General features: G+C 38.3%; 1 protein-coding gene across 5 annotated transcripts in view; it reads left to right on the top strand.

Annotated features, from left to right (window-relative positions):
• Positions 1-13,695, top strand: part of LOC126277951 (uncharacterized) — a 183,826-nt gene that overhangs the window by 142,498 nt on the left and 27,633 nt on the right. For 3 of the 5 annotated variants that reach the window (XM_049977549.1, XM_049977550.1, XM_049977552.1), the window contains exons 15-16: positions 3,459-3,604; positions 12,911-13,054. In XM_049977549.1, the coding sequence (XP_049833506.1) occupies positions 3,459-3,604; positions 12,911-13,054 (290 nt within the window). The remainder of the gene's footprint in view (positions 1-3,458; positions 3,605-12,910; positions 13,055-13,695) is intronic. The other 2 variants (XM_049977554.1, XM_049977553.1) reach the window with 1 other exon arrangement.

Genomic DNA, 13,695 nt, shown 5'->3' with positions numbered 1-13,695 from the left:
ATTCTTGAAGGGAATAGAGAAGTAGAGGAATGATAATGATACCAGAAGTTCCCTCTGCCACCCACTGTAAGGTGGCCTGCAGAGTATAAATAAAGGTAACCTGACTATTGCCTACTTTGCCAGCCATGTTTTATCTCACACCAGGTCTAAGTTCGTAAATTTATCACAAATTATATTTTATTTTGTTTACTTCTGATGACAGAAATTCTTTAATCAGTTTTGCTAACTCTTTCTGTGCCACTTCTTAATCATCCTTTAAGACAGAAACTATTACTCAGCTTTGTTGACAACTACAAGGTCTGTCTAAAATGTATCCAACTTTCTATTTTCCCACACAAAATAGAGACTATATTGCAGCACCACTGTACACAGTTAAGGAAAGAGACCTTTATGCTCATGCATGAATCTTGTCCACGCCCTCCAGCATGTCAGTTGCTGCCTGTCGTTTGCTGAGTGAGGTGCTACACAACATGTTCGTCAGAATACCAATTCTCTCAAGATGACTGAACATGTTGAGCAAAGATACTGCATCAAATTTTGTCAGAAGCTTGGTGATTCTCAAAGTGAAACAATTCGTAAGATTCAGCAGGTGTTTGGAGAAGATGTAATGGGTATAACAGTGATAAGCATTCTGGCAGGCCCCAAACTGCTTGCAGTGCAGCTGTTCTGCAGAATTTGGTGACGGCAGATCATCATTTGACCGTGCGGGAGATTGCCCAAGGAGTTGGAGCGAGTAAAGACTCGCATGCAATTCTGAATGATGATCTGAACATGCACCGAGTGGCTGCGAAATTCGTGCCCGAGTTGTTGTCACTGGAACAAAAAGACGTTGCGCAGTACCTTTTGAGCACCACCAACACCGTGATAACTGGAGATGAGTCATGAGTGTATGGGTACGACCCAGAAACAAAAAAAAAGACAGTCATCGCAATGGAAGCATCCCGAGCCTTCAAGGCCGAAGAAAGTGCGGCAGCTGCAAAGCAAAATCAAGGTGATGCTGACTGTCTTCTTTGATGTCCATGAAATTGTGCATCACAAATATGCACCAGAAGGACAAACTGTGACAAAGGAGTACTATCAAAATGTTCTCTGGCGACTCCATGACACAGTTCAGTGCAAAAGACCAGACATGTGGACGGTGAAAAACTGGCAACTGCATTACGACAACACCCCCGCACATTCATCCCACTTGATCCAAAATTTCTTGTCCGAACATGGAATTACAGCTGTTTGACAACCTCCCTACTCTCCTGACATGGCTCCTTGCAACTTCCAGTTGTTTCAAAAATTGAAGACGCCACTGAAAGGATCCCGTTTTGAGAGTAGAGAAGAGATAATGCCTTAACACGACAATGGAGCTGAACACCATTCCAAACATTGCAGTGAGCAGAAGACAAGCGACTGCTTTGATCAAATCTACAGCAAGGCTCTAGATTTGATCAAATATTGGACGACATTTAACAAAGTTCCCTATTACACCATCAAATATCTTTGACAAAGAATAGTGTAATACCGGCCTTAGACGGAGGGCAGGGGAGGGAGGGGGTTACCGGAAAAGGAGAAAACTAAAAAGACTGGGTGTGATGGTGGAATGAGGGCTTTGTATTGCTGGAATGAGAAAAGGGAAGGGACTGGATGAGTGAGGACAATGACTAACGAAGGTTGGTTACGGGAACGTAGGATATATTGCAGGGAAACTTTCTCTGCAATATAAACTTTCCCTGCAATAGATCCTACATTCCCGTAACCCTCCAGGCCTCAACCTTCGTTAGTCATTGACCTACCCATCCCGGCCCCTTCCTTGTTCCCATTCCAGCACCCCCTCCTGCTCCCCCTCTCCTCACCCCTCGACTGCCCTCCATTTAACCTGCAGCACTTCACTGACCACCACCCATACCCTACTATCCCTCCCCATCCTTACCCCACCCAGTCCCCACTCCCATCAAGCAGCTTGTGCTGCAGCTGGGAGTGTGGCCTCAGTTGACTGAGAGTGCAGTCATGGGTATGTAAGTTGCATGTTTATGAATTCAGTGCGCACACGTCAGAATGATATGAATGCCACACTAATCCCTTGCCTACATGTCAGGGTGTATATACCAGCTCTAAAGTCGCACTATAGTGCATTTATAGAGCAACAGTGCCCTCAAATGGAAACTTTTTGATCAAACCATGTATTTCTGGATCCAAGCCATCACATGCCACACAAAAACACCCTAGTAGACATAAAAGAAATAAAGAAAAGAGTTAAAGTAATTCTGCTCTGGGTCTTTCTGCTCATGATGTGAAATTCTTAATGTGTTCCATGCAGATGCCAAAGAAAAATCTCACCTAATCACAAAAACTTAGAACAGATCAACCATGATGCCGTACAAAACGACTGTTTGATATCCCATGGCAAGGTGTAAGCTATGGGCTGACATTAGATGCTAAAGTACAGAAAGGCACTTTGTGTTAAGTCTGAGGGAGCTTCTTCTCGGTGAATAATTATGGAGCTGTGTCAGGTAAGAAACAAGAGAGACTCTGCACATAAAAGAATCAAGAAAAGTCCAACATATGAACTTTATAAAGTTTGCAGGAAACTGTGAAAGTGAAGCGGAGGTGTGCAACATGTAAATCACAAATGAGTGGTATGTTGTAGATAGTGAGCCCGGGCCTGGAGCACTGAATAAACTAGGCAGCTCTAGCATAGGAAAGGCAAATTGTGATGTTATTTGAGCCTCTGCAGATGAACCTGACAACTTTTTCTCAATTGCACTAATCGCTCAAGTTGCAATAAATTATCAGCCTTAAGGCAACACCTTAACTACAGACATCATTTTAGTATGTTACTAGAAACAATGCTGTGTGATCATATGTTGGTCAGCAAATTACCGACAGTTTAAAAGCCTTGAAATACATTGTTTGTGAACAGTTGACAGTTTCCTTAAAAGTTGGATCATTTGTTAACGTAAATCAAGCTTCCGAAAACACCATAGCTCAGCAATTTTATTAATCAAAGTGACTGATGACATCAGACATGCCATAGAGAGGCTCACAGTGATCATTTTAACACTGTGACATAATTTTCACACATTCTGTTTTCTTCACCAGTTTCTTAAATTGTGGGGGTCCTCACTGACATATCAAATACATGTCTCTTTCCTAAACACCAAATCTTTCTCCATCTCCTCCTCCATTAGAGAGAGAGAGAGGGGGGGGGGGGGGGATTTTTCTTGATCAGCCACTCGGGTAGACGTGTGTTCTGCCTCATTGTAAAATAATCTTCACTTTGGGCACATGATCATTTTGAAGTCTCATGGTGGAAATTTCATTGTTTGTTAAATATATAAGTATTCAGTCTTACTAAATTTCTTACTGAGAAATTTAAGATAATGGGAATCACGAGAATCATAAAGCTAGTAACAATGTTAGTGTCTATTGCAAGTATTTTGATTTTTTATTTTCTCATTTCGTTGCAGATTCATCTTTCATGAGAGCATGAGCATGAAGCTTGAAAACAAAGTAACATTTCCACTGTCTGGCCTCACAGTGACATCGCCATATGTGCTACACCATGGTGTGACACTTCCATACAATCTCTATGCCTGTGTCTGTCACTTTGGAGGTAAGCAAAGACATTTTAGGACAGTATTACTTTTATATAATAAGTGTACTTCAATTATTTGAACAAGAAAGTTTTAGCAGTATGGTCTGGAAACAGTGCCTCAGTAAATTCTAATTTATTTATTTATTTATTTATTTATTTTGTCATATTGTGATAGCTGTAAGCATTATCCAAGAGCAAAATAATTTAGGAAAACTGTGTTAATTAAATATTGTTTATATAATGCAAAGAGTGGAAACTTCATTTCAGCGAAAGCAAAAATCTGATAAAATATAATGTACATATAAAGCAGTCTTTTGCATAGTAAAAGACTTATCTGCAAACCTGTCCGTCGTATTTGTCATAAATAACAACTAAATGTGTAACACACAATATTGTTTCAGCAGATTCAGAACAATTTTGTAATTTACTATGACTCCACGTAAGTGATCACAATTTATCCTCCCTTTCCAAGCCCATCCGGCCGACCAGGTTCAGGTTTCATGTTTTTCTTAAATGTAATGCCTGTTGCAAATGTCAGCAGAATGATTTATTTGAACATAATGTGTCCACTTTTTCTGTCATATATCTTGTACATTTCCAGCTTTTATTACATCTCTAATGACCTATCTCCCAGGAGACATCATAAATCCTAATCTTCCTTTCTAGCTATTCATTGCTTTCTAAGTAAGTCTGTGCATGTCTTTATTTAACAGTAGAGTGTGTGGAACAAATTGATGTCTCACTATTACATAGCATTAACTTTTTCCCATGGCAACAATAAAAACTACTGAAGTGTTTGATATATGACCAGCTTCCTCCTTTGAATATTAAAAGAAAATGAGGAAGGGGAAATGGACAACAAATATAAAATGTGTGTTATGGAAAATACTCTTTATAAACACAAAGCAAGAATCATATTTGTGGTATCAAGATAGACTGTTTGATCTATTACTATTATTTTAAAAAGAACTGTACATTAAAACCCCCCTTTTACATTTTTCAAGGGACTTGAGAAAGTGGCATAAACTGCGGGAAAATGTAAAATGTGGGAAATGACTTTTTTTTAAGTTTTCCTGCTTATGTATGGGGCCCCCTTTCCATTTTCGTAGTTTTTTTTATAATATGTGTAGATAATAGGCATCAAAATACTCATCAGGGAATGATTATTATTTAATAAAGGTTATCTGATTTTAGTGCTATGTTTAGCAGGTGACATGATGTTCACCGACACATTAGCACAACAAAGTTCATTAAAAGTAATGCAAACTATGCGGCCACCATGTTGTTCTATTGCAAAGCTAAATTGATGCAGTGTATAATGCATTAAAGAGCTCTCTAAACTGCACCATTTTTAGTGTAACTTTTCTGCGAAACTGATGTCAGCAGATGTATACAGTACCGGCCACTTATCTTGCTGCTTTTGATTTTTTTATATATATGTACATGAAATATTGTAAAGTGTGTTAAATACGGCACTACACTACTGATCAGTCTGTCACTGCAGCCTTTGTTTCACACTCACTGGCTTAGTCAGCTCCCAGCCAAGCTGACACTTTCAGATCAACGTAGACATCATGGTTACCATAGAGATCGTTCTGTATCCACAGTCAAGATTACAGGGGAGGAAACCATACCACACTTAAGTATTTTAAGCACACATTTAAGAAACATTAATATGCAATTTATATTTATTATACTGACCTTTAATTTGGTTGGTCTATAAATGTGATGTGAGCAAATGGGTACAGTAGTTACTACTTTTTAGCATAAATATCCAAAATTGTGGGTTGTTTTAATTTTGTCTGATGAATTTTTTCAATGTGGCTTCAAGCTCATAAACACAATGGAAAACTCTGTCATAACATCTGCAGCTAAAATATATTTTTTAATTGTTTCCACTGCTGCATTAACAATTGCAAATGAGGTAACCTCATTGTCCTCATCACTACCACTATCACTGTCTCTTTCACTTCCTGCATTTTTTTGTGTGTGAAAGTCGATTACCTCATCAACAGAAACACTCTCCACAGTGACATCATTGTCAATGTGTAAGAAATCGTGAACTGGATGCTTCAGCTGCAGCTTTCCCCATGATGAAGCAAGCAGTTTCTCACCGTTGTCACTAACACTCACGTCTGGTGCGTCATCTATTTCTGTCTTCGGCTTCGATGAATGGCGCTTTTTGGAAGCAGTTGGAGATGGTGGCTGCCATAACTTCTGTCCCTGCCTTCGCAATATAACGCAAAGCATCTAAAATACTATAGTGTGTTTTGAAGGCATGGATTATGCCCAAATCCAAAGGCTGTAATTTGCTTTGCAGTTTGGTGGCAGAAACTCTAATTGCACGTTATAGGGCACAGTAGTTCGTTGGTAGTGTTTTTATGTTTTTAGAACACCGTGGTTTTTATTGCCAATCCCAAATGGTTTAATTTTTTTGGAACCATCCACATTTGTGCCTAACGTTACTGTCAGGTGAACTTTACTGTGTTTACCTCTATAGCAGTTTTTGCCTTTAAAGGCAAGTGTTTTATTTGGCAATATGCTGAAAAAGAGATGTTTTGTCAACATTGAAAATATCCTTCAGTGTATGTTGTTTCAAAAGTTCTTGTAACCTGCCACTTTGCCATTCCGTAACAAATTTTATGTCGACACTATTTTCTTCACCACATACAGCTTTATACACTATGTTGTACCGCTTCTTGAACCTAACTATACACCCATTAGATGCTGTATACTCCTCAATCCCAAGTACATTGGCAACTATCAGTGCCTTTTTGTGTAACATCACACCGTTTATTGGAATATTCGATGCATGTGCTGCCTGAAACCAGTTCTGCATATTTCGAATAGCTGGTGTACTTCATGTTTTTTTGGAATTTGGCCCACTGTTGCTTACACTTTCCAAAATAAGACTCCTTGTATTCCTAAACTTTGTGTTAGTGCAGCACGTGTCCCACAGTGAGCTTCAACTCTTTCCAGAATTTTTCCCTTTCTTCCATAAAAAGGGTTTTCCTGTCTCTCTTGGCAGTACAGGCATTTCCCATCTCAAACTGCGACAGAAAACAACAACGTGAAAGAAACAACTAACCACAGACTTTGATCACTGCACACAAGGCTACGAACACTCTATGAAATACACACACACACACTCTTCGCATGGCAGTTGTTGAGAGTAGCTGTGTCGACTGAAATAGACTCATTTCGGTTATAGGAACAGGCTTGTCAGTGATGTCAACCTTAGATAGGAAACAACACTGTACAATGCATATACGAATCATAAATGAAACTAGCAAGTTACAAATACTGGGAAATGGGTATCCTCTGTATGTGATCATTACCACAGGATGAAATTAATGCCAAAACAGTGTGGATACAATAAAGTAAGAGTACTACTAGTTGTAGCACACAGTACTGACAGATGGAAGTTGGTATCGACTTAAAACAAATGAATGTTCCTCAAAAGTTGCTTCTATTGAAACAGTTACTCCCATCAGCCACCACCCCAAGTTGTGGTTGACAGCAGCAGGATATGAATCTGGTGTCAAGAAAGTTAACCATGTAACATATGTAAACACTACTTTAAGGCAAACACAGTGTCTGCATCTTTTTATGTCAATTTCGCCAGTTTTTTTTCCTCCACAAACATTGTTTTATGAAACATAAATTGCGGGAAAATTATTGATATGTTAACGTAAAAACAGGTGCAAATTAATGTTGTGAACATAGGAAATTTGAAGGGAGCGATAAAAAAATGTTAATCGCAGGAAAATGTTAATTCCAGGAACTCAAAAGTGGGGTTATACTATACTTCATTACAAAACTATTCCAGTATCTTGAGGTGCGGTCACAGATATACACTTGCACTCTTTAACTGAATTGATTTAGTGCAAATTTCCATTATCTTCAATTAAATGTTGTTATAAGAAGGATAATTTTTGTTAAACAGCATAACACTTTCATTCAAAACTCTCAGATTTTATTGTAACTATCGTGGAGTTAGTTTATTGATAAAACAAAACACTTTGGTCACGTAACAATGTATGAAGCACTCATTTTTTCTAATGTAGCATTTGTTTGTGAAGGGAGGAGTATGTAACTACTGATCTTAGAAACCAGGAAGTTGTGATGGTATCTTCGTTCACCCTTTCTTATTGCTCCCATTGTTTAAACTGCTAGCCGCACTAGGTTTATCTTTGTCGTGGTCCCAGTTCTGCTAAAGGCTTTTGGTAAATTTTGGCCACTAATATATGCCCAGGTCCTGTTGTATCTTCATATGGTTTCACACATCGATTATTTTTCCATATGGAATTTTGATAAATAGCAACAGAAGATTATTGCAAAAAGGGATCATCATATTATTGATGTTAGATTGATATGGCTGTATAAGAAATAGTGTTGCTAATTCACATCTGTCTATTTACCCAACAAATTCAGCCTTATACTTAATGATGAAGAAGCCATCACTATTGTTGCTTTTTTTGGCAAAGCGAAAAGTACTTGGTCTGGCAGTGGAAGACAGTTTACTAAACCAAAATATATTCATCCATAGTTTTTACAATGAGAATGTGTCTGTCCTGAGCTGCAAAATATCTATCTGTGATTGCATTAACCTCTTTGTAGGACTCTTGACTGTTAGCTAGCCACAAATTTCTTAAGGTGAGTGAAAGGTGGATGGAAGTCATTAAAAATTTGATGAATGGGGTGGAATTCCCTGTATTGGTAAGCATTTGTGCATGTGAGGTGACCTTGCTGCATCACAATTGATAAGAGAACAAATACAACCTATTGTGAGATGAGACAGCACAATTAAGCAAGTCTGGATTCAACAAAGAGTTTTATGGTTGCTTGTTTTTGAGTACATGCCAGTGCAGCAGCAGTTGTTAATGTGGAGTCTTCAGGTGTGGTAAATCACAAGCACTCAGTTGGACAAAGTATTTGAAAGAAAGCCAAGAAGCGTACTGAGTTTTACAGTCGCATGTGAGAAGAAAATTGATCAGTAATTCACAAATAGGAAATATCATCAAAGATTGAAGCAGTCATACGAGTTGAAGTTTTATTCGAATCCCTTGCCATGATTTTGTCACTATAATTCAGTAATAGCCTTCAACAAGGGATATAATAAATTAACAGAGGCATGTCAATCTGCTGTGCTTAATGAAATCCATCATTAAATAAATCTGAAAATGAAACAATCCCTCATCAACAGGGATAGGAGTAATTATCAGCAAAGTGAGCAATGAGAAGGAACCTAAAAGTGATATACATTGAACCATTGTGTCACATAGTTTGCATCAGGTAATCAAACATTCAGTTTTGGTGTAAGTGTTGCATGTTGTGTTACATGTATACTGACGATCGATAATACTGCATGTACCCACTTTTTTAAGACAAAGGTTTTTGCCAAAGTTCACATTTGAAAAATACTGGGTCATCTCATATTCACAAATTAAACTACTACTGCTTGAGGTAAACATTTTTACGGTGTTTAATAGGTTAATATAGGGGTAATCTTACATTTGCAGATGACTCTTTCGGTATTGAGGTTTTGTGCAAATTTATTTTGAAGATTTCTGAATGGTAGAGCTTACCAAACAATACTTTCGTTCAAATACACTCCAGATTTCTCGGTACATAGAAGCTCCTAGATACAATATCACTCTTGCTCGAACAATCACATGACATTTGACTCGCAGCACTATTGCAATGGAGGGATATGTGAGAAACTATGAACTAGGCACTACTACAAGCTAATGCTATGTTAAAAAAATCGATAATTTTGTGACAGACAGGAAGAAATAAGATTAAATTATATCAAATCACAAACTTTTCTTGAATTGGAATAAGTTTGCAATAGAAGTTCTCTTGTATGTATGGATACCTTGTACCTACATTTATCCTCTTTCTTAAGTAAAGGAACATTCAAAGGCGAAAATCTTGTTCAAAAACTGCTTCATGATTCTGAACCCAAGTCAGTATTTTATTTGGTTATCAGGAACTAATGTTTTGAGAAGTGCACTGCAAGTGGAAAATTCAGCAGCTGTTACATATTAGAATACTGGAGGAAAACATTATGAGCTTTTAATCAGATTCAGTACAATGGTGCCATTCGTGTGAAACGAGAAAGGAAATTAATCCAGAATTAAATGTATAACAAAGCAAACAAATCACATTAAACTGACTCCAGTTATCAAGAGAATGGCTTATAGGGAAAAACTCATTGTGGAGATAGTACTAATAGATGACACTAGATCGCAGAACGAGTGAAATTTCAAGAATTAGACTGAATCATGATTACGGTCCTTTATCTATGTATTAGTTGGTGTTGTTACATATGACCTGCACCGTATAAGATATTGCTGTCCATGTTTCGCTGTTGCTCGGTCACAGCACTATGCAAGGCTTAGAGGGGAACAGCGACACGAACTTAGCTAAGAACTATAGTGAGGAGAGTGGTGAACTGGTAGAAAATTTGGTTGTGCTGCCAACCATGGGAATCTACACTGAATACTTTAGCTTTTTATGAACATCTATCATGTTTGAACTGCAGTTTGCCTGAATCCATTTGTACTCAAAATTAAAATGCCTTTAAAATTGAACAGATACTCAATAACGACATGCATTTCTGCAGGAGATGCTAAAAATTTAGACTGGGGTCGATGAGATACTTCCATGTTTCATGCAGCAATTTTGTCAGGCACACCGTGAGGTATGGCTCAAATGCTAGGGGGTTGCAGCTGCTGTTTCTACAGAGCCAATGGGAGAGTGCAGGTAGACAATACGTTTTTATAGCAAAAGACGTTGTAACATTCTCACGTTAGTATAGAAGCTAAATCCACTGTGTGTTAGGCAGGGGGGAGGGAGAGAGAGAGAGATTAGGCAGGGGGGAGGGAGAGAGAGAGAGAGAGAGAGAGAGAGAGAGAGAGAGAGAGAATATTCTAAGGAAACAGCCAAATATTTGGGACAATGAAGACATAAGTTTCACAGCTGTTCTGTCAGGGTCCGCAGCTCGTCGTCGTGCGGTAGCGTTCTCGCTTCCCGTGCCCGGGTTCCCGGTTCGATTCCCGGCGGGGTCACGGATTTTTTCTGCCTCGTGATTACTGGGTGTTGTGTGATGTCCTTAGGTTAGTTAGGTTTAAGTCGTTCTAAGTTCTAGGGGACTGATGACCATAGATGTTAAGTCCCATAGTGCTCAGAGCCATTTGTTCTGTCAGGGTGGTGGTGGTGGTGGTGGTGGTGGTGGTGGTGGTGGTGATTAAAAATAGTGGTAGCTCAGATGACAGGCTAAACAAAAAGGACAGTGAAGATTAAATTAATGTAAACAATTTCATTTTGTTTATTTTATTTCTCCTTGTATTATCAAAATATAAACAACCAATAAATGGCCTAAGTTTAGAATAGGTATAATGGTAATGTTTTCAGCAGATACCTTACATCAATAAAAGCTTATAATTTTGATTAATCAGAGTATATTAAACAATATTTTTTTCTGAAGGAGCCTCTTAAAAAAGGGGAGGAGGAGTTGTCTTATCGTCAGAGTCGTCTAATACTCAGATAAATATGGTACTTCATATAATTATTAAAATTATTCTCCATCTTATTCCATTTTATTCATTTCAACTTGGCTGGATGATATCACTTCTAATTTAACAACCAACAAATACTTTCTCACCAGAGTACAAAGTTGTTTGCTAATTGAACCAAATATTTCTTCAAAACTGTGTTATTAATTAATGAAACCAAGTACAAAGCCATTTGTTGCAAATGTCAAAGAATAATTGACAGTTCCAGAATAGCTCATATTTAGCAGTTATATTAAGAAGCAATATGAAACTGACTGACCTCATGAAATATCCAATAAGAAAGGTCAGTAGGAGAGAGATTTGTTGGAAGGGTTCTGGATAAGTGCTGTACATCTTTAAAGGATACAGAGAAAGAAGGGAATTGCAGTGTGTCTTTTGCAAAGTATCTGTTACACATTGTTTCATACTTGCAACAAATTTTGTCTTCTTTGTAACAGTTATGGACCTACGGTAAATAATTGGAATGCTTTACTTAATTTTGTATGAGTAATACTGAAAAAAAAATATTTAACTGAAAAATAACTCGAACATAAATTATGTTTTAGTATCACATTCAGTTACACAGTTGTAATTAGGTTAGCTACACTGCCAGTAAAATGGCAAATATGAACAAATGCAGTACAGGTCTGAATTTTAAGCACATAAGACAAGGCTTATTGGTAAGAGGAGGAACATGAGGGAATCCTACCAGGAATAATAGTTTACTTGGAATGCGAGTCAGAGAGAAGTGCAGTTGAACATATGCAGCTACATTGTGCAGCAGTTCTTTCCTACTTCCTGATTTGTTCCCACATTGTAAGATGCTCTGTCTTTGTAGAAGACAATGAGAGCTTAGGATGAGGAAAGAGAGATGCTTAAAAATGCATGTACCAGAGCACATGCATGTTTGGAAATTGTTTATAGACCTTTGGATGTCTCCGAATGATGAGTTTCCCTCCCCCCTGCCATTTTATGCAAACGTGTGTGTGCACACACACACACACACACACACACACTCTGTATAACGGTTAATGCAATTTTCTCTGAATCCCCCCCCCCTCCCACATTTGTGATTTGTAACTGGACTCAGCCCAAAATTTTTGTTTCCCATTACAACCCATATTATTTTTAAAGCTGAATTTTATGTGCCCATTGCTAGTGTGGTCCCAAGTCAGTCATGTGCATTGTTTGTTTTATTGATATACTCCAGCTGCGACTAAGTAGCACTGTGACAGGGCAGTAGCAGTCACTGTGGGCCAGAGCAGTGCTGTCACTGTTGGAGTACTGGTTATTCTTTTCGTTTCAGTGCCCCTGTTAATATTGCACGAGACTAAGTTGGGATGCCTCTATCGAATGTGCACTTGAAATTCTGCATTAAAAATCATTTTGTTTGTAATGGGAAATGAACACTTGCTTTTACATGACGTAATGAGCTGTGTTTCAGTTGACTCCATTTACACACTGCAAAACTGAAATTGCAAATATCTACAGAAACATAAGAGAAAATGTGCACGATGACTTTTAGAAGTGACACCCAGTATGTGTGTGTGTGGGGGGGGGGGGGGGGTTAATTTCCATCTCACAACTGTGGATTATAATACCTGTAAGGAAAATCTGAAGTGAAATGTACCATTATATGAGTCCCTCTTTTTATTTTAAATTAATTATTCAATAGAAAACAAGGTTTTGATGCCAGTAAATGACATCGTAACATTGTCACCATATCTGTGTTACAGATAGCTCAGACTGATCCATTGCTTTACAGGAGCTTCTGCAGGTCATTATACAGCATACACAAAAAATCCAAGGACAAATGAATGGCACTATTACAATGATGACATTGTAACTAAACAGAAACCACAAGAAGATGATTACAGCAGTGCATATATATTGTTCTACCAGAAACAAGGTAATTGGTTTCTACTATTTTTTTTCTGTTTATTACAGCTCGTGTGAAAACTAATGCAGCCAATGTTGTATGGCACTTCTGCTTGTGGTACTCATTCACACAGATGCTGAACTTTTCGAACTGGATTTAGAATTTGAGACAGTATAACCTGCCAGATAGGGTAACTTACGACCGCTGTCTTATGATTTTCAGTGTATACATTTAAAAATGTGTGTGGTGGGGGGTTTGCAACTTCTCCTAAACCATGGATTTATTCCAACCAAACTTGGTACACACCACTTACTATCCAAACGGAAATACTGTAGGTGTAAGAATAGGCTACCTCCCACTCGGATGGTGATGGAGGTGACAATGGAGTGACATAAGAGATGGACAGGAGGTGAGGGTAGAGGAGTAGGAAAAGATGGACACAGAGAGGAGGAGGAGGAGGCGGCGGCGGAGTAGTTTGAGGAGGTGGACAGAGAGAGGGACGATCTGCTATGAGGATGGAGGAAGGAAAGATGAAGAATAAGGCAAGGGAGTGAAAAGCATAGCACATATACATCAGTTAGCACCAGTAAACTCCACTCCAATATTTTAAAGAACCAAATTCCTAAATATTAAACATTACGTCTTCCAAACTGTGTGTCTTAGATTGATGT

This window comes from Schistocerca gregaria, chromosome 6 (genome assembly GCF_023897955.1).
Source record: "Schistocerca gregaria isolate iqSchGreg1 chromosome 6, iqSchGreg1.2, whole genome shotgun sequence".
Taxonomy (NCBI): Eukaryota; Metazoa; Arthropoda; class Insecta; order Orthoptera; family Acrididae; genus Schistocerca; species Schistocerca gregaria.
This window is presented reverse-complemented; position numbering and strand designations above follow the sequence as displayed.